Consider the following 27778-nt stretch of genomic DNA (forward strand, 5'->3'; position numbering starts at 1 on the left):
TTCATTTAGTGACATTTCAAAATTATGACGGCCACTGAAAAAAGTGACTTGGGACCGTTTATCACACTTATGACCATTGCAGCATCCCCGTGGCCACGTGATCAAAATTCGGACGCATGGCGACTGACTCGTATTTATGACCGTGGCACTGTCCCAGATAACATGCGGTTCCCCTTTGCGACTTTCTGACCAGCAAAGTCAGAACTGTAACAACTGTATTACTAACTTAACGAACTGCAGTGATTCACTTAACAACCGTGGCAAGAAAGGTTGTAAAATTGTGGGGGGGAATTCAACTGTCTCACTTAGCCACAAAATAAAATTGGGCTCAATTGACGACTACCTGTATAGATGGCATAATGGCTTAAAGATGCTGAGCCTGTCAGATGGAAAGCTGACTGCCAAGATTTGAGACCCGAGTGCCACACAATGGGATGAGCTCCTGTGACTTACCCCAGCTCCTGCTCACCTAACAGGTCGAAAGCATGAAAATGTGAGTAGATCAATAGGTACCACTTCAGTGAGAAAGTAACAACGTTCCGTGCTTCCTTCGTTCCACCTTGGACCTTGGAAAATTTCTTTGAACAATTGCCTCGGCTAAAAGCCACACGAGTCAGTCAGACACAACTGGACAAGGGAAACCTTTACCTTTTTATTCGTATTACAAATGAACTTTTTTGAGATTGCCGTACTGTAATTAACCACCCAGGGCTTCCAAAGGGGAAAAAAAGAAGAAAAGTTTGATTGAAAAAAAAACTGTTAGAAAAACCCATTGGCCTTCAGTGGCTCTTCCCCTCTGAGTTAATAGCAAAAGCACTTAGACTTATATACCGCTTCATAGTGCTTTTACAACCCTCTCTAAGCGGTTTACAGAGTCAGCCTCTTGCCCCCAACAATCTGGGTCCTCATTTTACCCACCCCTGGAAGGACGGAAGGCTGAGTCAACCTTGAGACTGGTGAGATTCGAACTGCCAAACTGCTGGCAGCCGGTGATCGGCAGAAGTAACCTGCAGTACTGCACTGAAACCACTGTGCCACCGTGGCTTAATCCATTAAATCAGAGTTCCCCAACCTTTCCGGGTTGGTAGCCCAGAGCGGGGGGGGGGGGAGGGAGGATGGTTTTGAGGGAGGGGCAGGTGCGTGCGTACCTATGAGCACGCATTTGCCGGCCACGCGGCCCAGTTGCGAATAGGCTACAGACATTAAATGAAAGTTTTGCTGTATCCAGAGCCAAGAAACCCAAAAGAGACTATCTCAGCATTAGTTCGTTCTTCCTGCTAGGTAAAGTCAAAGATTTGGTACTCTGCTAATATAAGACAATTACTGACATGCTCTCCTTTTATCTCTTCCCTCAGAATCGGTGAATATTATATGAAAAATTATGATTCCGCCCTGAAGTCTTTCATTGAGGGACAAACACAGGATAGTAAGTATGTTTGTGCATGAATTTTAAACGGTAGACAGGCCATACAGTAGTTCATAGGAAATGGGTGCATAATTCTACTCAGGTGGTAACAGTCACATGCAGATAGTCCTTGCCTAACGACTAGCCGCTTAGTGACTGTTCAGAGTTACAACAGATGCTGCAAAAGCTACTTATGAACCAGTTCTGATAGCTGCACACACACAAACACACGCACACACTACTGTCACCTGACTGCATTTTGGGTGATTGGCAGCCGGCTTAAATGTATATGTTGTTGCAGTGTTCCGTGATCACATATCTGCGATTTATGTCCATATTTTTGCCAGTTTCCAGCAAAAAGTGATCCTAGGAACGTAACATTGATTGGCTTAACAACCGCAGCATTTGCTTAACAACCGTCGCAAAAACAATGTAAAATTGGGTCTGATCATGTCGAATCCTCGACTTAAAACTGCCATGATTTAACGACAGAAATTCTGGGCTCCATCGCAGTCGTAAGTCGAGTACACCTGTCCATTACAAAGACTCTCAGGCAACCTGTGCGGAAACACATTGGAAACACCTCATTGTTTCTGTCCTTGGTAAAAAAAAAAAAAACATTTTAATTGGAAAAGGATTAAGTCCCTTGGAAAATTAATTAGTCTTTCTCTGTGAGCTGGACCTTTCCAGCAGAGGTCATATAACGCTGTTCATAGAAATGTCAGTTGCTATTTTATCTGTCGGTGGTTGCGTTTCTTCGTTACGCTAAGCCAAAATTGTGAAGGTTTCTGGTTTACCCTGAGCAAATAGCCTTTGGCCGATCTCTGTTCCGTGACTGCCACTTGATTATTATTATTATTTTTTTCTGCAGTGGAAACAGCTAAACCAACAATTGAAGCTCCTTTCACGCTGACTTGCTGTAATGTAAAAACGACTTTGGCTTCTGTTTCCTAGGCAGGGCTAAGAAGCAGGAGCTGAGATCTGGTTTCCTGCTCTGCTCTATTAGAGAAAACAAGCCTAGAGTTTCTAGCAGGGTGGATTTGATTTGAATCCAGGCGATTTAAATCACTAGTAAAAAGACTCGATTTAAATCAACTCGATTTAAATCATAACTTTTAAAGAGCAACTGTCATCTCTGTCCCGCAGCGGCTCCTCCTCTGACCCGCTGTTGACTCACCGACAGTCCCATTCACTTTAATAGGATGGCTGGTGATGCGGCAGTGACACAAGACGGGGAGGGACGTGGGAGGCAGCAGGTGATTGGATGCCCGCTAACAGGCGCTGCCATGATGGATCTGAAATGACAGGCGCTCTTTAATATTATATTTATATGCTGCTTAAAAGGTTTCACTTTTATTTTTACTGCTTGCCCTTCCTCCTCACACTTAAGAGCCTGGTAGTACAGATGCATTTCTCTTCAAAGAATCATACAGTTTGTAGTGTACATTAGATTTGCAAAACAAATCTAATGTGGGATAAGAATATTCCTGAACTTTGTTTTATGACTTATCTGATGGCTTACTGTGAAATTGTGTGAATGCACCAATGCATGTTCTCTCAGCTGGCAGAGCTTGGATTCGTTGAATGAGTTTGCCAAAAATGTAAATATTGCAGAATATACAGCCTCATGCTACATAACTAAGCTCCCATTTCATGCTGAATAAACTAAATTATTAATGTATTTTAAATAAAATACTATCTCTAGATTGATTTTTACTCCAAAAGCATTTTATTAAAATAAATTCAATAAAAATAAAAATCCAATTTAAATTTTAAAAAATCCATTTTTTTAATTTTTTTTAAAAAATATCGATCTTTATCTGTCCTGGTTTCTAGTTAAAATGTTGTTCTAAAAAAGGAAGATGCAAAGTCTTTGTAATAGTTGGCTGATGTTGAACCGGTGTAGATTTTCCCTAGTGCAACATTTCTAGGGGGTGCCCTAGATTCCAGGGACTTTGTTTTAGGGAGAGAATAATTCCATGGCTAAACCCAGTAGTCTTCATTGTGTCTCCTGATATTTGGGTAAGATGCTTTTTTATCACTTTAGTCCAGACCTCTCCAAACTTGGCAACTTTTAAGACTTGTAGACTTCAACTCCCAAAATTCTTCATGCTGGCTGACAAATTCTGGGAGTTTGAAATCCACAAGTCTTAAAAGTTGGAAACCCCTGCATTTAGTCCAACTCCAAGTTAACTCAGAGTGATGATATGAGGGAATAGATGCGGTTTGTGTGTTCTAAAGGTGCTTTTTCAAGAGGCAAGTGGACTTCCTGGTTTTTCTTTGAAGACGTTTGGCTTCTCCGCCAAGAAGCTTCTTCAGCTCTGAAGCTTCTTGGATGAGAAGCGAAACGTGAGGGCAGGACAAGAAGCAATGGGTGGAAACTAACCAAGGAGAGAAGCAACTTAGAACTAAGGAGAAATTTCCTGACAAATAGAACAATTAATCAGTGGAACAACTTGCCTCCAGAAGTTGTGAATGCTCCAACAGTGGAAGTTTTTAAGAAGAGGTTGGTTAACCATTTGCCTGATTTGGTGTAGGGTTTCCTGCCTAAGCAGGGGGTTGGACTGGAAGACTCTGTTATTCTGTTCCATTCTTGAAGAAATGGCAGCACTCTAAAAAATTGTTTCTGCTAGTTTTTCTAATGCTTCTCATTATTCTCATATTCATGATGGTTAAGGGTCTACAGATGTGATGGAGAGCCACACGTTTCGCCTTTACCTATTTTTAACATATTTTTTTCAAAATTAAAAGGCTAGAAATCTGTCTTAAGGGTCAAAAGTTCCGAAGAACTTTCAGAGTAGAAGAAAATAGAAATAAGAGATGATCATGTTTTTGGCGGACGACATTGTTAACTCTGCCTCTTTCTATCTGTAGGTGCTGATTCCACCTTTCCTGTCTGGATTAAAAGATGTGAAGAGGCCCTCAGTGGTAAGCTCCACTTTGCGTCTCTAAACTTCCATGTTGTGGATAAAGGGGTCAGTTGTGCAGTGCCAATCCACCTTTTTCTTTCATGTTTGTGAAAATTTGTTAAAGACAGTTTGGTGTTTACCTTGAAGGATTTTCCTAGGAAGCGAAGTAGTTCCTGATTTTAAAGCATGAAGAGGTCTCCATAAAGGAGAATGTTTGTAGGTCAGGGTTGGTGGTTTTCTTATAGGCGTTTCATGACCCAACTAGAGAACATCATCAGTTGTAGAAAGGAGTGGGGTTTGCAGGGAGGAGGAGGAGGAGGTGATCCTTTGTTCTTTCTGAGCTTGCTTGTTTTCTTGCAGAGGTTTCATTACCCAACTAGGGAACATCACCAGTGCTTCTAGCTTACCAGCACTGATGGATGTTCTCTAGTTTGAGTCATGAAACTTCTGCAAGAAAACAAGCTCAGAGAGCATGAAGAGGGTTCAGGAGACCCCGTAGCATGTTTCACCATGTTGTTTTCAAAATGATTTAGGCATCTTTTTGGAAACTTCTTGAAAAGAGGAAGAATCTGAACCAGGGCCCCCGAATACATTGGGATGGATGGATGGAGGGACGGATAAATGGATGGAGTGGTGGTATTCAGCTGGTTCAGACTGGTTCAGGTGAACTAGTAGCTGAGATCGTGGGTGGGCCCCCACCCTCTGGCCCTGGTCCTCTGGCCCTGGTGCTATGCCGTCCTATTTAGCCATGTTTTCGAGGCTGGGCGCATGCATGGAAGGTGCGCGCGTGGGGCAAACCGGTGGTAAAAATATGTGAAACCTACCTCTGGGTGTGTGGGTGGATGGATGGATGGATGGATGGATGATAGAAAGATAGATAGATAGATAAGATAGATGAAATATACATAGATGTATCGATGTATGGATGTATGGATAGATAGATGATAAGATAGATAGATAGATAGATAGATAGATAGATAGATAGATAGATAGATAGATAGATAAATAGATAGATGTAATATACATGTAAAGATGGATGGATGGATGGATGGATAGATAAGATAGATGAAATATACATAGATGGATGGATGGATGGATAAGATAGATAGATAAAATAGATGAAATATACATAGATGTATGGATGTATGGATGTATGGATAGATAGATGATAAGATAGATAGAGATAGATAGATAAATAGATAGATGAAATATACATGTATATATGTATGGATGGATGGATAGATAGATGAAATGTACATGGATGGATGGATGGATAGATAGATAAGATAGATGAAATATACATAGATGTATGTATGTATATGTATGTATGTATGTATGTATGTATGTATGTATGTATGTATAGATAGATGATAAGATAGATGAAATATACATGTATGTATGTATGTATGTATGGATAGATAGATAAGATAGATGAAATGTACATGGATGGATGGATGGATAGATAGATAAGATAGATGAAATATACATGTATGTATGTATGGATGGATGGATGGATAGATAGATGAAATATACATGTATGTATGTATGTATGTATGGATAGATAAGATAGATGAAATGTACATGGATGGATGGATGGATGGATGGATAGATAAGATAGATGAAATATAGATGTATGGATGTATGTATGTATGGATAGATAGATAGATGATAAAATAGATTAAACGTATGTATGTATGTATGTATGTACAGATAGATAAGAGATGATAAAATAGATGAAATATACATGTATGTATGTATGTATGTATGGATAGATAAGAGATGAAATATAGATGTATGTATGTATGTATGGATGGATAGATAATAGATAGATAGATAGATAGATAGATAAATGTTAGAGATAAACAGAAAGAGATGAGAGAGATGGATATGATCTCTCATATCCATCCATACATAGATAGAAGTTAGCTAGCTAGTTACAATGATTTCAGAGTCCTGGGGTCACGTGGTCCCCTTTTGCGACCTTCTGACAAGCAAAATCCATGGGGAAGCCAGATTTACTTAACGACCGGGTTACTAATTTAAGAACTGCAGTGATTTGCTTAACAATCGTGGCAACAACTGCGGTTCAAAAACTCACCTAGCAACGGGTCTCACAGTAGCAACAGAAATTTTTGGCCGTACGTCGAGGACTCCCCGGTGCCCGTTCTGGAAAACGTAGTTCTGAGAACATGCAAAGCATTGGAGAAACCGTTTCTATAAAACCTCGCCACAGGGATGATGCAAAAGAACGATTTACCACAATTTTGCAATATTCAGCCTTTAGAGAGCCCGAAAGCTCTCGATGTGCATTATTACCTCACTCTAGCAGGCAAGTCATGTCAACAAATTATGCTGGCACCTCAATCTTACGGAGGAGGGGGAAAAAAACGTTGCTTCTGGCATCCATACGCAGGCATGGATTATTATTATTTTTTTTATGTCTTGTTTTCAATTTCAATTTCATACCAGTAGGAAATATTATTGCCTAACGTCTGTGAAAGATGACTGCATCTTTAAAGGTCGAAAAAAGGAGAGATTTAACTCTTCAGATATAGTGCATTTTTGAAGTCTTTTTTTTTTTTCTCTCTGCACCTCTGCAAATTTTGCAAGAATTAGCAGCTTTCTGCACATGACTTAAAAAAAAAGCAAGTTTAAGCTCCGTTAATTAAAATTAAAATTTGTTATAACCTGAACAAACTCACGGGTAAGATTTTCATCGTTACGTGGATCAAAATGCATGCTATATATTATGCAGGCAGTTCTTGATTTACGACCACAATGGAGCCCAAAATTTCTGCTCTTAAATGAGACATTTTTTAAGTGAGTTTTTGCCTGTTTTACAACCTTTCGTGCCAGAGTTGTTAAATGAATCACTGCCATTGGTAAGTTACTAAGATGGTCCTTAAGTGAATCTGCCTTCCCCATTGACTTTGCTTATCAGAAAGGTCACAAAAGGGGATCACGTCATCCCGGGGACATAGCAACCGTCATAAATACGAGTCAGTTGCCAAGCATCACAGGATCATGGAGCTGATGCACAGGTCGTAACTGAAAAACAATCATAAGTCCCTTATTTCAGTGCCGCTATAACTTTCAACAGTCACTAAACGAACTAGTAGATCTTGACTTACAAGCATTCTTTTAGTGACCGTTCACAGTTACAACGGTTACTGAGAATAATCACACTTATGATCATTCCAACATCCTGATCAAAATTCAGATGCTTGGCAACTCATACTTACGATGGTCGGAGTGTCCGAGGGGGTCACAGGATCCCCTTTTGCGGCCTTCCCACAAGAAAAATACACGGGGAAGCCAGATTCAATTAACAATTGTGTTCCTAACTTAACAACTGCAATGATTCGCTTAACAACAGTGGCAAGTGTCGTAAAATGGGACAAAACTCAGTTAACAAATGTCTCGCTTAGCAACAGAAATGTCGGGCTCAACTGTGGTCGTAAGTCGGGGACTAGCTGTAAAAACCTCTGTGCGAAAGGCCTTGAATCTAGTTTTACGATCTAAACATGATTAATGTTGGCTTGTGCTCTGTATTACCTGCAGTGAATATGTTTTCTAGTCAGTCTCTAAATTTCCGTATCCTTAAATATCCGTAACAACCTTTTCTAATGTCTTGTCTTAGAAGTCAACATACAGTATTAAGGAGAGCCAGCCTTCGGGTACCTATTTAATTTTATAGGATCTTCATTGGCAAAATGGGTGGGAGTGGGATGGAGATAGATAGATAGATAGATAGATAGATAGATAGATAGATAGATAGATAGATAGATATGCAAAATGTTACGCATATTGTGTAAAGTTGAAGTTCCTCGTTTTGATTTTGGAGTGTGAAACAATTCTATTTGGATTTATTTGAATCAATAAAGCCAATTCTGAATGGTTGGAAGATTTTATGTGATCATAACTGGTTGTATGGAAACACCTTTGATTAAAAGAAACGATGCGAGTTAATCAAAGCTGTTTCAATACTTGATCTGTCTCACCTACTTTTATTACCAAAACCTTTTCAAGCCAATGATGCAATCTATAATGTTTTATTTGAGAAGTCCCGCTTTCAGTTAAGTATTAAAACTCATTTGTTTAGTAAAAGTATTGATGAAAAAAGGAAAAATTGGAATTAGTGTGTTGTATGATTACTTTATATGTATCTTTAAAAACCATGGTTATGGCTTGTTAAGAGTTTTGTCTGAAAATCTGCATTGTTTTTCCTTTGCAGGGCCTGGATCACAAGTGGAAATGGTATGATTTTTCCTAATAATTAATTTTCAGATTAATTGATTAAAATGTAAATGTAGTTACCTATAAAATAGCTTTCCCTTGGTCCATGTGAAATTTGTCTTTTTTTTTTTAAAGGAAGATGTATCCTATAAGTTCTGTGACAGTGTGACAATAACTCTGTGTTATTTTTCAATGACACAATGAAAAATATTATGTGCAGTGCAAAACTGTAATATACGGAGAACCAGTTTTGTCTAGTAATTAAGGCACCATGCTAGAAATTAAGATTATAAACGCTAGACCCAAGCTGGGTGACACTGGGCCAATCACCAGGAGACTGTGAGTTCTAGTCCCGCCTTAGGCAGGAAAGCCGGCTGGGTGACACTGGGCCAATCACCAGGAGATTGTGAGTTCTAGTCCCACCTTAGGCAGGAAAGCCAGCCGGGTGACGTTGGGCCAATCACTATTTCTCAGCCGAACCCACCTCACAGGGTTGTTGTGGGGAAATAGGATGAGGAAAGGGTATTAGATATGTTCGCTGCCTTGAATAAAGGTTGAATAAAAATAAAGAAAAAAAATTAAATACAAAATACAAAAAGACTAGATAGGTAGGTAGGTAGGTAGATACAGTTTTTTTGTATTTAATTTTGTTTCTTTATATATATATATATATAATAAATATAATGGATGGAGTTCTTGAAATTCGTGGATGGAGGATGGCCAGGTCATCAGTTACTTGCTTTCCATTTTCATGGGTCTTTCTGGGTTTTTAAGTATTTTGTTTATACTTAGACTTTTTAATTAAATTCTATGATTGCTTTTCTTCCCTAAGAGATACTCTATGAATGTTCATCTGTCCTGCAATGTAAAAAAATATATAATTGCGCTTGGCTTAAAACTGACATTGTTTTTCACTGTTCGATGTCTTTTCCTTACTATGATGTCCCCTTGTGTTTCTGCAACCTCAGGCGTGGCCATCTAAGATCAAGTAAGTTTTGTGGTTAATGATCTCAGTATTGATAAAAAAATATGTGAACATTTTTCATGGTGTCTGTAACTCACTCGTAGGTGCCTGTCGGTGAATGGTACTCAACCAACCATGAACATACAGATTTAAATCTAGAAATATTTCTGTTGGGTATCATACCAGAAAAATATAACAAAGGGAATATGTACTTAATATTTATTTATTTTATTTATTTTATTTTATTTTTGAATTTGTATACCGCCCTTCTCCCTGAGGACTCAGGGCGGTGAACAGCCAGATAAAAACATCAAATACAAATATTAAAACACATTTAAAAATATATATAGATTTGGCCCCATTAATTATAGTATGTAGTACCAAGAGCCTTGGTACTACAGTGGTTTAAAGCACCCTGTTATTAACACAGCTGCCTGCAATTTACTGCTGGTTCGAATCTCTCCAAGGCTCAAGGTTGACTCAGCCTTCCATCCTTTCTAAGGTAGGTTAAATGAGGACCCAGTTTGTGGGGGCAATAAGCTGACTTTGTATAAATATACAAAAGTATGAAGGCTATTGCTTAACGCACTGTAAGCCGCCCTGAGTCTCCGGAGAAGGGCGGCATATAAATCAAATTAAAAAAAAAAAAAAAATTAAAACGATAAGCAAAACAGAACAATTAAAAAACCCTTAAAAAGAAATTAAGCCAGCCCGGCTTGTTGAAAAAAGAAAGTTTTAAGGGCACGGCGGAAGGCACTGAGGTCATGGATTCTCCTTATCTCTGGGGGCAACTGATTCCAGAGGGTAGGTGCCCCCACAGAGAAGGCCCTCCCCCTGGGGGTCACCAGCCTGCATTTTTTGGCTGATGGCACCCCGAGGAGGCCCTCTCTGTGGGAGCGCACGGGTCGGTGGGAGGTCGTCGGTGGCAGTAGGCGGTCTCGAAGATAGCTAGGCCCTATGCCATGGAGCGCTTTAAAGGTGATAACCAACACCTTGAATTGCATGTATTAACAGCGGTTAGAATTATATTTGCACAACATTGGAAGAGTGTGGAGATCCCTACAGAAGAGAAGATAATAATAATAAAAAAATACTAGAATGTGCAGAAATGGACAGGTTAACACTTGAAATTAAAGAGAAGGAAGCCACTGAATATTTTGAAATATGGGACTTGTTTTATCAATGGCTAACTTAATAGAAACCGAAGTTAGAACTTTCAAAACCATAAGAGAAGGATTAATTTTATTATGATGGTTTATTACTATATCATTATTAATGTTAATCAGTATTAGTAATCAGTATTAATGTTATGATGAGAAATCACTGTCATTATATGATTACTACTAACGAATATTATGATGATAATGATGATTATTGCTTAAACAAATTGTAACCAGACAACACACTGTTTATATAAACATTGAAATTGTTGCTCTTTCTACCAATAGTAAAAAACAAAACCAAACCGTATCATTCTCAGCCAGTTGAAGGATATATATATTGACATCCCTCCTAAAGATCTACCTACAGTATTCCACACTGCCTTTGACTTTAACTCTTCCTTCAAACCCTAGTTACGCTCAACTAAATATGGTGAATTTCCCTCCCCTCTTTTGTTCTTCCTTGTTTACTGTCTATTTGGGATGGTAAGATCCAGATTCCATCCCAGCTGCCTGTGAAGTTTTAACATATATGCTTTAAATTACAATAATCCTTACAACAATCCTGAAGTTAATCAAGTAGTACTATAATTCTCTCCTCAACAATTGAAGGACCGAGGCTAAGATACTGAATTTGCAACCTAACAGCAACCAGAAAAAACCTTGAAACAATTTAATTTTATGTACAGCTATTCCTCAACTGAACAATAGTACATTTAGTGACTTGTGTGTTCATTGAAAACTCAAGGTCTGGTGTATAAAAATTGTGTTCCGTTCACTGGCTTGAAAATAAATGCCAATAAATTGCCAATCTCGGTGTCTCTCATGGAAGCTTATGCATCATAGACAATTTTGTTGCTCCCCCCCCCCCCCATAAACAGAAAGCCTGGCCTTTGCAACTCAAAGAATAGATCCCGAGTATCCTGAGATACTTTTAAGTCCTTGCAATACATCAGTGAGGAAGTTTCCCCCACTTTTCCCTGTTGTCTGGATAGACTTTATTTTTAATGCATGTGGTGGTGTCTGATCACAGCTCCTTTTGGGGGTCTCAAAAGATTTGACAAGCTGGGCCCCATCTTTTTCCTTGAGCACCATGTAAGATCCTGAAGATAGCTTTCTGTAATGCCTGTCAGTCACGCTAGGGCAGGGGTCTGCAACCTTAAATACTCAAAGAGCCATTTGGACTTGTTTCCCACAGAAAAGAAAACTCAGGGAGCCACAAAACCTTGGTGGGTGTGACCAACTCGATGTCACTCACTTCCACCAGTCTGTTGTGGCTCCATTGCCTGAGCCTGGGCTATCGACAGATGCAGACTCTGAGAGTGAGGGAGAGGAGTTGGCAAGGTCTCCGTCTCCAGGACCCTCCTCTCTGGCAATGCCTCTGGAGGACACCGAAGGCCAAGAGATAGGCCCAGAGCCAAGCACGGCCCCCCAGCCACAGGTGGACAGCGATGAGAGAGATAAGTGCTGGCTGGACCCTCGGCAGAGACACAGGGAGAAGCGTGCGCAGCAGAGGGGAAGGCGTGCCAGAGATTAGTTGAGTCACTGGACCACACCCCACAGGGTATAAATGTGGGTGTGGTGGCCGGTTCAGTTTGTGACGAGCAAAAACTAGGAATAATCCATGATCTCTGTGTTACTGGACTTCTGCCTGCCTTGTCGGACTGTATTTGGACTAATCCTTGTATTGCGGAAACTTTGCCTGCTTTATCGGAATGCTTGCAGTCTAATCTTTGTTTTGTGTGAGTAAAGTCTGAATTGGCAGCTAGCCACTGGGTTGTTGCCAGCTTTATCTTCAAAGATTTTGTCGTGTGGCTTATTAACTCCGGGCCGTCCGTGGGGGTGCGTGTGTGGGACGGGGACAGAACACAGTCACATGACCCCCCAGCCACACCTACCCAGCCGGTCATTAGGGCAGAGAACCCGTTGTTAAAAAACACCGGGAACCACAAAATCCTTTTGACATTTCTCTCTCTCCCCTTTCTCCCTCTCTCCCTGTATCTCTCTATCTCTCTCTCTCTCTCTCCCCCTCTCTGTATCTCCCTGTCTGCCCTGGCCGCTTCTCCATCCCCCCCCACCCCCCCCGGTCATCCTTACTTTCTTAGGCCAGGCAAGGAGTGACTAGGAGGGGAGGGCGAGGGATGGGGCTAGCCAGTGGTGGGATCACCTGACAGAGAGCCACAGCAGAGGGCCCAAAGAGCCACATGCGGCTCCAGAGCCGCAGGTTGCTGACCCCTGTGCTAGGGAGATCCTGCAATCCACAGACCTTTTTTTGAGTTTGCTTTGTTTTTATTTTAACGCAAGTGGGATTCTCCAGGGCAGGGATTAACGACACCGATACAAGGTATTTCTACCTTTTAATGCGTGGCTAATTTGCCGGATAATACGCACTCAATTTGGAAGCCACAAAGGAGCCTGAATTCATTACTATTAACCTTTGGGGTCAGCCTGGCTAATGTAGCCTTGATTCCATTTATTTCTCATCCAATCTCAGTTCAGTATTGTTCTATTAGTGCAGGGATGCGTCTAGTTAAAAATAGTCCTTAAATCATTCCTAAAATAATTGCTCTGTGGAGTTAAAAGAATTCACTCTTCCTTGCCTTTTTTTTTCTCCCCATAAGAGCTGAACAACCGTTAACCCTACGTGTTTGCATGAACTTTGATGGTGTCTTAAAATGTCACTGAAGAATAAGATCAATACCAGGCGGGTACCAAGTATTCCAGCAACTTTACTTCTTATTGGAGAAGAAAAACCACTGTATTTTTTCGGAGTATAAGATGCACTCCTCCCCCCCCCCCTCCAAAGAGGGTGAAAATTTGGATGCGTCTTATGCACCGAATGTAGCCCCCCCTGCTCCCTCCTCCAATGGGATGCGCAGAGGGGGCAATAGGCTATGGGAATCCCTGCAGCCTGAAACAGCTGATCTTCAGGGGCCAGATCCAACTGACAATCAGCTGCTTGTGCTAATCAGGCTGTGCTGAAGCTGAAACGGGCTGTTTGCTGTAAGGAGGCCAATTGTTGGGAAGCAGAGGCAGATTTTTTTCTTCTGCTAATCAGGCTGTGCTGAAAATGAAACTGACTGTTTGCTGCAAGGAGGCAAATTGCTGGGAGGCAGATTTTTTTTTTCCTTGTTTTCCTCCCCAAAAATGGTAGGTGCGTCTTATAGTCCGGAGCATTTTATACTCCCAAAAATACGGTACTTCTTGCTCGGAACAGAAAGAACAGAGTTGGAAGGTACCTTGGAGGTCTTCTAGTCGAACCCTCTGCTCAAGCAGGAGACCCTGGTTGTCTAATCTCTTCTTGAAAACCTCCAATGATGGAGGACCCAGCCTGGTTGATTGTTCTCCCTGCCAGGAAATTTCTCCTCATTTCTAGGTTGCTTCTCTCCTTGATTAGTCTCCATCCATTGCTTCTTGTTCTGTTTTCAGGTGCTTTGGAAAATAAGTTGACCCCTTTTTCTTTGTGGCAGCCCCTCATATATTGCAATACTGGCATCATGTCAATTCCCAAAGATTCCACAGAATCCTGTGGCTGCATTCAGACATAAAACTTAACTGGGATTTCACGTTGCAGTAAAGTCAGCCTTCTAAACTTTGGTTTACGCATGCTGACCCCTTCCATCTTTCTGGAGGCTGGCAGAGGAAATTGAAAATTTCTGCATTAACATATCAGCACTGTGTGAATCTGGACATGCTACAGCTAGTTAAGTCGTAGCTAGTGTATTCTGCATTCCACTTTGAAAATAACTGCTCGTTGGCATAATACAAGTTGACTATAAATGTAACCTTTAAAAAAGGTTTATATGGATCAAATCAGTGGTGAAATCTAAAATTTGTTATACAGGTTCTGTGGGCGTGGCTTGATGGGGGGGGTAATGTGACTGGGTGGGCATGGCCATTAAAAAAAACTTTTAAAACCATTTTTTCTACAACCTCTCTGGCGAAGAGGTTGTAAAAAAATGCTTTTAAAAGTAAAAAAAAAGCCTCTGATGATTGTGAGGCTCAGCTGGGTAGGGAGGGATTCTTTTTTTTTTTAATTTGATTTATATGCCGCCCTTCTCCAGAGACTCAGGGTGGCTTACAATGTGCTAAGCAATAGCCTTCATCCTTTTGTATATTTATACAAAGTCAGCTTATTGCCCCCACAAACTGGGTCCTCATTTCACCTACCTTAGAAAGGATGGAAGGCTGAGTCAACCTTGAGCCTTGGAGAGATTCGAACCAGCAGAAATTGCAGGCAGCTGTGTTAATAACAGGGTGCATTAACCACTGTACCATCAAAGCTCATTTTTGCTACCGGTTCTCTGAACCACCAGCCGCCATTGCTACTGGATCAGGTGATCCGGTCCAAACCGAGAGCATTTCACCCCTGGATCAAATCCAAAACTTTGTAGCACGGAGAGCTATTAAGAGGGCTTACTTGAGTCAGAGTTTTTACTTCTCAGGTGTCAAAACGGGAGGGCGAAATCAGCATCCAATGTTCGTGTAACAAATCTTTTTTTTTTCCCTCCCCTCCCTAAAGGTATGACTGGTACCAAACTGATTCTCATGTCATTGTAACAATCATGATCAAACATGCGAAGGAAGATGATGTAAACATAACATTCTCGGAGAAAGAGGTAATATAGGCACCCAATTTTGAGGTTCAGAACTGAACCAAAAGTTGTTTTTGCAGGCTAGGATAGGAGGAAAGGATGCTTTAGATGTTGCTGTGATATTCTGTGGTTCTCTGCCAGTATTTAATTGCAAAAAAAAAGTAGCTTTCATTACTGATATTGTATATTTTGAAGGTTCTACAAGTTGCTTAGTTACAAGTTGCTTAGGGACGCGGTGGCTCAGTGGCTAAGACGCTGAGCTTGTTGATCGAAAGGTCGGCAGTTCAGCGGTTCGAATCCCCAGTGCCGTGTAATGGGGTGAGCTCCTATTACTTGTCCCAACCTAGCAATTCGAAAGCACGTAAAAAAAGGCAAGTAGAAAAATAGGGACCACCTTTGGTGGGAAAGGAACAGCGTTCTGTGCACCTTTGGTGTTGAGTCATACCGGCCACATGACCACGGAGACGTCTTTGGACAGAGCTGGCTCTTCGGTTTTGAAATGGAGATGACCACCGCCCCCCAGAGTCGGGAACGCTAGCACATATGTGCGAGGGGAACCTTTACCTTATTTTATATAACTTGAAGGAATGAAAACATAACACTGGAAAAAGAAACTGCATCGTTTCTCAGTTTACTTATTTATAACTTTGGATCAGTTGCTACATTTTAATCTAAAATATATCTAAACATTTCCTAACAATCTGACATATAACTTTCTGATGCCTAAGAATATAAATCTTCGGTTGATTTCTGGTCTGCTTTCTTTTCAAATTCTTATGCCTGAGTACATTAAAAGTTTCCAGGGAAGATTATTTGAATTCATTGTTTCTGAATAGGTAAAATGAAGATTAGGAGATCCGCTTTACTAATTGCTAGATTGTGATATGTTGTCTTGTCTCAACAGCTAAATGTATCACTGAAGCTTTCCTCTGAGGAGAACTACAAGCTAAAACTTCATCTTCTTCATTCCATAGTCCCAGAGCAAAGTTTATTTAAAGTTCTTTCAACCAAGGTAATTTTTTCTCTCTTCAAAAATAATCCATTCTCATTAAAGAGAAGGAAAACGTGTCAAATTTTATATCCATCCAAAGGAACGGTAATTCCAAAGCAATCAATAGGTGCTATAATCCATTAACGGGTCTTCCTTTTGTTAGTTGTTTTAAATCCTTTGCCCAAGTAGTTCTTAGCCGCTATAAAGGCTAGGGCACACTTATTGATGACCATTATTTAAAGGCTGTTCCCGCCGGGGTAGATCCCACTCACCCGGCTTTCAAACGCTTTCCTCCTGCTTCTCCTCCTGCACTTCGCTTATCCCGGATGCTGCAGCCTTGAGGCAGCTGCTATGGCTGCCGCTCCCGCTGGCGGCGGCGCAGAGGGCAATCCTCTGGCCCCGAGGAACCTGCCCGTTCCTCTCGGCCATCCGAGGGGTCCCTCTCTAACCCCCTGTCCCTGTGGACAGGGTAGGTCCACAGACCTGCCGGCGATGGCTTGACAGACGGGGTTTTCGCAGGGCTCCTAGGAGCCCCGCTATTTCCTCGTCTGGATCGCCGCAACAGTCCATGTCTTGTCATTCTTGTCCTTGTCTAGGTAAGCACATGTTCAACCAAGTGGCCAACATTACTTGTTATTTTCTAAGAAAATTTGGTTCTTGGGCATTTTTGGAAATAAGGAACACTCTAGAGCAGGTGTTGGCAACCCGCAGCTCCAGAGCTGCATGTGGCTCTTTGACCCCTCTCCTGCGGCTCCCTGCCGATTTGGTTGCGCAACCTGCTCTCCGCCCTAAGACACTGGCCCAACCCGGCCATGGCCGATGCCAACCTCGCTAACATGAGGGCTGGCGGGGTGAGAATGGGATCCGGGAGGAGGGTACGACAGAAAGGAGGACAGGCCCACAGCTGAGGAGCGCGCACCAGTTGCCGCGGTGACTTCCCCGGAGATGATCCGCCTCCTTATGTGACCCTCTGGCCAGCTGTTGCAGGGCCGGGAGGGGGCGCACAAGTGGCTGGGCTGGGCTAAAGCATAGCAAAGGCACGCAGTGCAGGCAGGTTGACCGGCTGACAGGCGAGCGTCTTTGGTGAGGGCGCTCCGCCTTTCTCCGACCCTGATCCCCGGGGTGGGCATGAGAGGTTCGGCGGGGCCAGCCCCCTTTTCCCACTACCCTGAGCTTTACTCCTCCAGCTGAGCGGTGCTGATGGTGGCATTGTTTTGTTTTGTTTTGTTTTTATTGAATTTATATACCGCCCTACTCCCGAAGGACTCAGGCGGTGAACAGCCATAGAATAAAACATATAAATACAAAATTTAAAATAAAATAAAACGAATTAAATAATTTGGCTGAACAAATTTAAAACCCCAATAATTTAAAAACAAATTTAAAATTTCCATTTAAAAAGGGGAAAGCATCCTCTGGGCGGCGAAAGAAGAGAAAGAAAGGAGAAGGGAGAGAGAAAAATGAGAGAGAGAAAAGGGGAAAAAACAGAGAGAGAGAGAGAGAGAAATGAGAAAATGATGGAGGGAGAGAATGAGAGAGAGGAAAGAGAGAGACATGAGAGAAAAAAGGAGAGGGAGGGGGAAAGAAATGAGAGAGCTGGAGGGAGAGAGGGAAAAGAGAGGTAAAATGAGAAAGAAAGAAAAAGAGAGAGAAAGAGAGAAAGAAAGAAAAGAGAGGGAGAGGGAGAGGAAATGAGAGAGAGAAATGAGAGAGAGAAAGAGGGAGAGACCCATTTCCCATAGAAAACACTGGGAGCCACAAAATCTGGGTAGGCGTGGCTGGGGGGGGATGTCATTTGACTGGGTGGGAATGACATTGAGTCGGCCTAGCCCACCCAGGTTTTGTGATTCCTGTGTTTTCTGTGGGAAACGGGTCCAAATGGCTCTTTGAGTGTTTAAGGTTGCCGAAACCTGCCCTAGAGTTTCGAGCTTTGCTTTATAGCAGCCCATCCTTCCAAGTCTGAACAGCATGGAAGTAATTCCAATAATATAATTCCAGAGGTTTGGTTTTGCTGGCACAGAAAAGTTGAGTCTCGCAGTAATTGAAGTGGCAGCTGCCCATCCCAGCAGGTCCTTGAGAAGGACTTGATAACTTTGATATGGCCCTAGGGCTAATCAATCAATCAATCAATCAATCAATCAATCAATCTAAATAATTTGAAATGCCAGATCCAGTGTGAACATCCGGCTGACTGTGCAACGAAGCATAATAAGTAGCTTTTTTTGAAGACTGTCCTTTGAAGAGCATTAAATGATAGTTTGCAAATTTGGGATTACCTATATAGAACCCTGTCATAAGTTACAGGTAGTCCTTGATTTACAACTGTTCGTTTAGTGACTGTTCCAAGTTATGACATCGCTGGAAAAAAGTGACTTATGAACATTTTTCACACTTAGGACCATTGCAGTATCCCCATAGTCACGTGATTTATATTCGAATGCTTAACAAGCAGTTCATATTTATGACAGTTGAGGGTCACGTGTTCCCTTTTTGCAACCTTCTGACAAGCAAAGTCAACGAGAAAAACCAGATTCACTTAACAACCGGGTTACTAATTAAACAACTACAGTGATTCACTTAACAAAACGTGGCAAGAAAATTTGTAAAAAGGGGCACAAGTCACTTAACAAATTTCTCACTTAGCAAACATCAATTTTGGGCTCAGTTGCCGTAAATTGAGGACTACCCAAGCGCTTATTTCGGGGTTCAAAAAAATATAAGAAAGGGTCTTATTTTTGGGGAAACACGGTACCTGTAGAACTGGGTCATATCCCTTTCTCAGGAACTCGTCATGTTTAAAGAGCAGTGGTTTATTTTTAAAATTAAAAAAATATATATTTTAAACTCGTGTGCTATAATTCATTAACTTTGAACCTGTGAAAATGACAAGTTTTCATATTGTCATTTTTTTTTTCCAGCGACAGTTCTTAGGAAGATTGGGAGAGACGTTTATAGAATTAAAAGAAATAATAATCATGCTCTGTTCTTTAATTGGTCAAAATGAATATGCTGCATTGTTTTGTTTTCAACAAACAATTTCCAAGGTGTAAAATCTGCAGCATGGAGGTTCAGCAGGATTGTTTGCTAATCTGGTTGGGGGGAAAAAATAGTATTTACCTTTGTGGAGTCAGTTTTGCTTTCTCTCTTTTTTTTAAATAAGTGAGAAAACAGATATATGATATCACAACTGGGATATCACAAATGATAATAAGATTATATTAAGTCTTAATGAGCACAGGAGGTTTTTTTTTTTGCTTGTTTGTTGCGAGAGGATCTAATTGGCGATGAAAAATGCGAGCGTTTTGTCTGCTGTCACAATAAACAATTTACTTGCTGTTTTTAATATTGCCAAGAGCGTAATGGATTAGGGATAGCTTCTGAAAACCTCAGTTTGCTTCCATGGGGAGGGGAATCTGGTTAGAAGACGGGCTTTATTTTATTCTCTTTTTAATTGGAGCTCTTTCAAAGCTTGAGAAAATGTTTAGATGCAGCTTTTTCCCTTTTTTCATCGGTATCTATGCCCAAGACATATTTCTTCTTTCTGAGCAACAACTCAAAAAATAACCCAAGAACGAATGAGAGACTGGCTACATTATTGTAGGGTTCTTGATAGAATTTAATAACCACTAATTTTCAGATTTATGCTTTAAGTTTCTATTGTGTATTGTAATCCTGGTGGATTTATGATTATGTTACTTTAGTGGAGAAGGAAAAAAGGTTTCAGTGAAGCTGAAGAAGCTTTTTGGATGAGAGGCAAAACATCTTCAACCCCCCCCCCCCCGAAAGTCCAGTTGCCTCTTGAAAAGGCACTTTTGGGACAATTATGACCTGGATGACTGAGAATCTCCAGAGACATTTAGCTGTACAAGAACTGAAGAAGCTTCTTGGATGAGAAGCGAAACGTCTTCAAAGAAAAAACAAAGTCCAGGTACCTCTTGAAAAAGCACCTTTAGGATTCAGTGAAGGATTTTTAAATTGTGAACTAAATGTCTTCCTCTAGATGGGGGGGGGCAAACTTTTCAGTTCATTGACCTCTTCCATGAAGTTTCAGATAGTTCATTGACCCCAAACACGAAAATAATTTAATGAAGATCACATTGATAGTTCTCCAAATAATAAGGTCGTACTAATAGTAATGGGTGCCTTGGATGCAATTCCCAAACAACTGGAGCACTCTTTAAAACACCATGGGCATTGACAAATTCACCATCAGTCAGTTGCAAAAGGCAGCTTGACTCGGGAAGAGCTTACATCCTAAGAGGAGATCTTTAACACCATTAAACATCAACGTGAAAAGGACTCGGTAGGCAGACAAAGGTGTCAAATCCAACCTGAACATCTGGCTAATTGTGCAACGAATCATCAAAATAATGCTGACCTCTTGGATAGTCTCTTGTCAATCTTAAGGGTTGATATTGACCACTTTGGAGAAGATTTTTCTGTAGCTAAAGGATCGATATTGTCATCCACACATTTTGTGTCCTTCATTGATTTTTTTCTTCTTCTTCTTTTCAGTACGTTGCTGTTAAGATAGAACAGGCACAATGATGCTGGTTTAGGCAAAAAGAAATTCCAGCTTATATCGGAGATAAAACTCAGAACATTGGTACGTGGTTAGCTAAAACTGGCCTAAGAAACTGAGCACATCGTAGTGTTTGATTTTAAAGAGCATAGTTTTTTTAAAAAAAATCACCCTTTTTATTCTTTCCAACTCAATGGAACGATGCAAAGTTTGATGTTGCTGTAGGAGAGAAGCCAAGTAGCAAGAAATCAACTGGCCTGATCAGGCTGGAATTTGCAAAGAAAACTGGGGAGAAAAAACATTTGAACACTGGTGGAATGAAGCTAACTGTTCATTCTGATTTGAAGCAAGGCATCCACGTAGCTTGTTGGAAAAGCTGCTTTAATAATTAGCATTTACTGAGATACTCTTGTTTCTGGAGTTGCAAGAATCTTTGGGTCATTTTTGGAACAAAGGAGAACTACTGGCTTCTTCCAGAACCAGCTAGTCTTGTCGGCTGAGCAAACAATATATTTCAATATTCTCCCCTATCCTGTATTCCCTTGAACGAAAAACATTGTTTTTAATTGCAAGGCGGATTTAAAAATACATTCACGTTTGAATATTTTACTTTAAGGGTAGGAGAATTGTGTTGGAATCTCTGTTGCTACAGGCACAAATTAAAAGGCTCCATGCTGTATATCGTTTTTTGATAATTACAGAAACTTGGAACTCTGATTTTGTCACATGCAAGCCTTTTCAAGTTGATTCTTAAATTGCAAAGCGCAGATTTAAATCTCACTACATTTTCTTGACTGTCCCTGAGCTCTCCTTTTCTAGATGTACCGAAAACGTTTCATACCTCATCTTAACTCTTTTCATCGAGCTGTGCTTTTTCAGCTTTCCATTCATCACAAAAGGAGCTTAAAAAGACGCAGACCCAGTTTTGAAAGGCGTTGGCAGCAAGTAAAATTGTTTGCATGCAGCAAATAGTTCATAAAAGAATAACTTGCTGTAGGCTATAAGAGTGTCTGGGTATTTGAAGATGTTCACCCAGTGTATTCCTTCCTGTTCGAGGGATCCATCATTAGTATAACCTTGAAGTTTGTCCGTAACTTAAGTTCTTACAGTGAGTAGGTTTTTAAACTGAAGCAGTTTTAAATTTTCTGATCAGCTGTCTAGGGAAGTTTGATAAAATATTCAGCGCAGCGTTCATTTGCTTGGTGGACTCCTGGGTGCATTGGATTGTTTTAGAGCTACTGTTGCTGTGCTATCTAATAAAGGATTCTCAGGTAGCTAGCCAAACCAAATTTATTTATTCTTTTTAACTACAGGATAAAACAGTTCATTTAGTGACAGTTCAAAGTTACAAGGCCACTGAAAAAAGGTGACTTATGACCCTTATTCACAGTTACGAACATTGCAACATCTCCATGATCATGTGATCAAAATTCAGATGCTTGGCCACTGGCATGAATTTATGACAGTTGTAGTGACCTTCCGACAAGTGAAGTCAATGGGGAAGCCAGGTTCATTTAACGACCAGGTTACTAATTTATCAACAGCAATGATTCACGTAACAACTGTGTTAAGGAAGGTGGTAAAAGTCACTTAACAAATGTCTCACTTAACCACAGAAATGTGGGGCTCAATTATGGTCATAAGCTGAGGACTACCTCTATATGTCAGTCATCTCGCTATCCAGAGTTTCAGCCACATGGAAACCCGCCAGTTGCTTGTCAAGATCTTGATGGATTATTTGAGGGTTCTTTGTATACATCATCCTCAAATCCAAAGTTACAAGCATCCTGTATTTTTAAAAAATCAGGATGCTTAACTGCTCAAATGGGAGAAATCCTGAGATTTTCCTGTACTTAAAGCGTGAACGGAGGTCTAATTCAGGCTATTTTCTGAAAGGCGGACTAGGACACACAATGTTATTGTGATAAGAATGTTATCACAATCTTACTGTATTCCTATTTTCTTTTTAAAGTTAAAAGAGAAAATTGGCCAAACTGCATTTAAAAAAACCGAAACACCTCAAATGTTCTGGCTGATCGAAATTTCCCTTCGTATTTGTCACAAACACTGATCTTCTCAAAAGGGTTAATCTATTAAATGCTTCTTCTTCTTCTTCTTCTACAGATTGAGATAAAAATGAAGAAACCAGAAATTATACGATGGGAGAAATTAGAAGGACAAGAGAATTCTGATACACAAACAGGTGTACCAGGTTTGTGTTAGCATGTTGACTAACAAATAATCTTAGATTGAAAGGTGGCACCAGGAGAGAGTTGGGTAGATTTACAGACTGATCTGAAGGAACCATCTAGAAATAGAAATAGAATAACAGAGTTGCAAGGGACCTTGGAGGTCTTCTAGTCCAACCCCCTGCCCAGGCAGGAAACCTTACACCACCTCAGACAAATGGTTATCCAACATCTTCTTAAAAACCTCCAGTGTTGAAGCATTCACAGCTTCTGCAGGCAAGTTGTTCCACTGATTAATTGTTCTCACTGTCATGAAATTTCTCCTTAGTTCTAAGTTGCTTCTCTCCTTGATGAGTTTCCACCTGTCGCTTCTTGTCCTGCCCTCAGGTGCTTTGGAGAATAGCTTGACTCCCTCTTCTTTGGGGCAGCCCCTGAGATATTGGAACACTGCTATCATGTCTCCCATAGACCTTTTTTTCATTAAACTAGACATACCGAATCCCTGCAACTGTTCTTCATATGTTTTAGCCTCCAGTCCCCTAATCCTCTTTGTTGCTCTTCGCTGCACTCTTTCTAGAGTCTCCACATCTTTTTTACATTGTGGCGACCAAACTGGATGCAATATTCCAAGTGTGGCCTTACCAAGACCTTATAAAATGGCATTAATACTTCACGTGATCTTGATTCTATCCCTCTGTTTATGCAGCCCAGAACTGTGTTGGCTTCTTTTGGCCGCTGCTGCACACGGCTGGCTCCTATCTAAATGGTTGTCCATTAGGACTCCAAGATCCCTCTCACAGTTACTACTATTGAGCAAGGTACCACATATACGGTACCTGTGCATTTTGTTTTTCTAGTCTCCTTCCACGTTTAAATTTCCTTCCTATGTTTCCTTTTGCATGGGTCAGGATTCTTCATTAAAACCAATTCACAAAGTCACGATTGCCTCTCTCATTAAGCAAAGCTGGTCATAGATCTACAGTTCTCGGAGGCATTGTTAAAAGTTGGATTTTAGTGCTCTGAATAATAATAATAATAATAATAATAATAATAATAATAATAATAATAATAATAATAATAATAATAATAATAATAATAATAGTAGTAGTAGTAGTAGTAGTAGTAGTAGTAGTAATAATAATAATAATAATAATAATAATAATATGTTGTAGAAAAACAGAATGGAGAACACTATAAAAAGAGCAATGCTTCCTTGAATCCTGATTTATCCAAGCAATAAGTCTGATTAGAGGGAAAGAAACTTCAGAAAGGAAGATCAGCTGTCTTGGGTATTCAGGGGTATTCATTTTATGTTCAAATATTGTTGTGGCCTGTTGGCCGCTGGCCCCTCCAGCAGCCGAATCAGATGAGGAGGAGGTGTAGGAGTCAGGGTCAGCATGAAGGCAGCCTGAGAGCTCCGAGGGGGAGGAGGGAATGGAGCTGGCAGAGAGAGGGGGGGGGGGGGCAGAGCCTGGGCCATCCGTCAGGCCTCAGAGGGAGAGTCAACAGCTCCCAGGTCTGGAGGTGGCTGATGAGGAAGAGGAGGAACAGCTGGGTCCAGTGCCTGATCCGTAGATGCTCAGAAGGCAGAGGAGAGGAGAGCAGGGGAAATCTATGGGCCGGTCCTTGGAAGGAAGAGCCACCGCTGCTAGCGAAGCCCCTCCCTAACTCTGGGATAAAAGGCAGGGGGCAGAGATGAATAGGTGTGGCAGACAACCATTCATCTTCCGGCTGGCTGGACTTGTTAGCAGAGAGAGAGAGAGGCAGAGGCAGAGCCTGGGCCATCCGTCAGCCCTCAGATGGAGAGTCAACAGCCCCCAGGTCTGGAGGTGGCTGATGAGGAAGAGGAGGAACAGCTGGGTCCAGTGCCTGATGTGCGGATGCGCAGAAGGCAAAGGAGAGGAGAGCAGGGGAAATCTATGGGCTGGTCCTTGGAAGGAAGAGTCACAGTGCTAGCGAAGCCCCACCCTAGCTCTGGAGATAAAAGGAAGGGGGCGGAGATGAACAGATGTGACAGACAACTATTCATCTTCTGGACGGATGGACTTGTTAGCCTGCTGTGAGAGAGACTTTTTGCCGGGGCTGCAAGCACTCCTAATAAAGGAATCTTTGAATTAACTTAAGAGGGTTTATCGTGTTTGGAGAGCTGGGTCAGAACAAATATCTAGGCTAAGCTTTCCCAGCCAGAATTCTGGGAGTTGAAGTCCACAGGTCTTAAAGTTGCCAATTTTGGAGGCCCCTTTTCTATCCACAAGCAAAGAACATGTAATTTATAGCTTCAAAGCAAGATATACAAGGCAGAGTGATAGAAAAAAGGCACCTGTTGGAACTTAAACTTGCAAAGTTAAAAAAAAAAACGGATCCAATTTTTCCCCACTTAACCGCTAAATTGATTATTGCTAAAGAGAAATATCTCCGTGGATCAATACCGGATACAATACTTTATCCATAAAAGTTGAGACACGGGGTTGATATTCCCTGCTTTAATTTGTTTTGCAGCTTCAAACCCCACGCATCACTATCCGTCATCTTCACAGAACACGAAGAACTGGGATAAATTAGTGGTGGAAATCAAGGAAGAAGAGAAGAATGAAAAATTGGAAGGCGACGCGGCTTTGAACAAACTTTTCCAACAAATCTATTCGGACGGCACAGATGAAGTCAAACGGGCCATGAACAAATCATTTGTAAGATATATTTTTTTTCCCTTCTTCATTCTTTTCTTTTTGCCCTGTGAATTTCGAGTTGGGTTTAGAACTTTTTTTTTTTTTAATTTGATTTATATGCCGCCCTTCTCCGGAGACTCAGGGCGGCTTATAATGCGTTAAGCAATAGCCTTCATACTTTTGTATATTTATACAAAGTCAGTTTATTGCCCCCACAAACTGGGTCCTCATTTCACCTACCTTAGAAAGGATGGAAGGCTGAGTCAACCTTGAGCCTTGGCAAGATTCGAACCTGCAGTAATTGCAGGCAGCTGGTCTTAATAACAGGGTGCTTTAGACCACTGTACTTCCAAGGCTCTGTAACATTGCAAATATAAACTGATTTTAGCATTTGAGAGAGAAACAACCTGTGGCAAAGCTATCTTTCTGTAAGGAAAAGACAGACTTCGTTTTCACTCATCAAACACAGACAGAAGGGACTTTGGAGGTCATCTAGTCCAACCCCCTGCTTAAGCAGGAGAGTACATTTTTCTTCTGTATTATTCCTTTCTTTCCTCCATCAATTAGATATTTTCTGAACTGACTACAATTGTGGTGGGAATTATTGGAGTATTGTCCAAAATGCCTTCCTCCTGTCTTCAGAAATCGATTGCTGATGTTGTAAAACCTCAGCAAAAAGTAAAAACTTTCGATCACTGAAGGCTCATACATTATTTAATTCTTTTGCAGATGGAATCGGGCGGGACGGTGTTGAGCACAAATTGGTCTGACGTAGGTAAAAGAAAAGTAGAAGTCAATCCCCCGGAAGACATGGAATGGAAGAAGTTCTGATCGTGGTTCGTGGAACCCTGTTATATGCGGACAGAGAAGTCTTGAGGATGAAACCCTGAATGCTGGTTCAGAAGATGATTCCCGTTTTCGTGTCTTGACCTCCTGCAGCCAGACCTCTTCATGAAGATAACTTAAGAGCTGTAATCAGGAATGAGAGCTCTTGCTGCTGTTCCCATGAAGGTGTTTTTTAAAAAGAAGGATTCGAACCCAGTCCTTGGCTCTCTTGGTGATGCATTTGGAGAATTAAGAAGGCGTTTAATTGGACTATTTAGGATTATTGCCTTATTAAATAACACTCGATCCCTTTAATTTATTTGCTCTAGATATATTGGGGTGAACACACGTTTTTGGCTGTAGTGTTAAAGATTGTTTGGCTTAACTTTGCTTCCAAATAAAATTGTAAATATATAACTTTTACTTAAAGAAGTCGGGCTCCTTTTGTCTGTTGAGCAGTTGCCAAGTGCAAGTTGTCATTGTGAGATTTAATGAGCTGTGTAGCCCATAAGGATGCTTCTGCATGATAAAATTAAGATTCACGGTACACTTTTCTATTAATAATAAAAAAAATGCTATTTTTTAATGCTGTGTAAGCATTATAATACTTAACTGAGAACGGTGTTACAATTCGATGCCGTAAAATCAGGGTAACAGATTGGTTAAAGCATACACACATCATCACACAAGGTGGAATACTCATTTACTGACAGTAATTAGCACTGGGAACTCTTGTTGTTAAGCAATGCGGTTAAAAAGAGCACAGTGGCTCGAGTGGTTGGAGCGCTTGGCAGGAGGTTAGCAAGCCCGCGTTCGAGACCCAGAGCTGCCATGGGGCATGGTTGAGCTCCTGTCCATGGCTCAAACTCCTGTCGAGGACATAAAAGGACCCTTCAATTCGGCGTCCCCAGAGCAAGGGTGATGTCACTGGCTAATCCTTTCAACCCAGAAGTGCCTCAGTGCTTCTTATACATGTTAAGCAAGGACTTCACATGACCACAACTTCCAGATTCCTGCCATTAATTTCGCTTGTGTGAAACATAAAGGAACGTCCCAAGCCACGATGAAAGTCAGAAAGGCAGGATGTTGTGTGACTTTGTAATTGCCAGCAAGGTGCCAAACGCCCAGGGCACAATTGCACAAATCCAGCAACATTGCACTGACCATAAGCATGAGATCCAGTTATAACAACTGTCAGGGTTCAATCATGAGCCTCGAGCCAAGCTTCAAAAGAAATTCAGTTATTTGGCACGTACCCAAATGAAGCCAACTCTGACCCCACGTAATTTACGGCCCTAATCATGACCCTGTTTCCC

At 41.2% G+C, this 27778-nt stretch overlaps 1 protein-coding gene across 1 annotated transcript in view; it reads left to right on the forward strand.

The window, feature by feature from the left end:
* Positions 1–26894, forward strand: part of SUGT1 (SGT1 homolog, MIS12 kinetochore complex assembly cochaperone) — a 34857-nt gene extending 7963 nt beyond the window's left edge. Inside the window, exons 5-13 of the mRNA XM_070943395.1 lie at positions 1356–1426; positions 4280–4333; positions 8549–8571; positions 9519–9538; positions 15197–15293; positions 16174–16281; positions 22907–22994; positions 25471–25658; positions 26367–26894. Of these exons, the coding sequence (XP_070799496.1) occupies positions 1356–1426; positions 4280–4333; positions 8549–8571; positions 9519–9538; positions 15197–15293; positions 16174–16281; positions 22907–22994; positions 25471–25658; positions 26367–26468 (751 nt within the window). The 3' untranslated portion in view covers positions 26469–26894. The remainder of the gene's footprint in view (positions 1–1355; positions 1427–4279; positions 4334–8548; positions 8572–9518; positions 9539–15196; positions 15294–16173; positions 16282–22906; positions 22995–25470; positions 25659–26366) is intronic.
* The last annotated feature ends 884 nt before the right edge of the window (positions 26895–27778 follow it).

Source organism: Pituophis catenifer, unplaced genomic scaffold, assembly GCF_029215685.1.
Source record: "Pituophis catenifer annectens isolate HBS135680 unplaced genomic scaffold, rPitCat1.0.hap2 SCAF_4, whole genome shotgun sequence".
In the NCBI taxonomy this organism is placed as follows: domain Eukaryota; kingdom Metazoa; phylum Chordata; class Lepidosauria; order Squamata; family Colubridae; genus Pituophis; species Pituophis catenifer.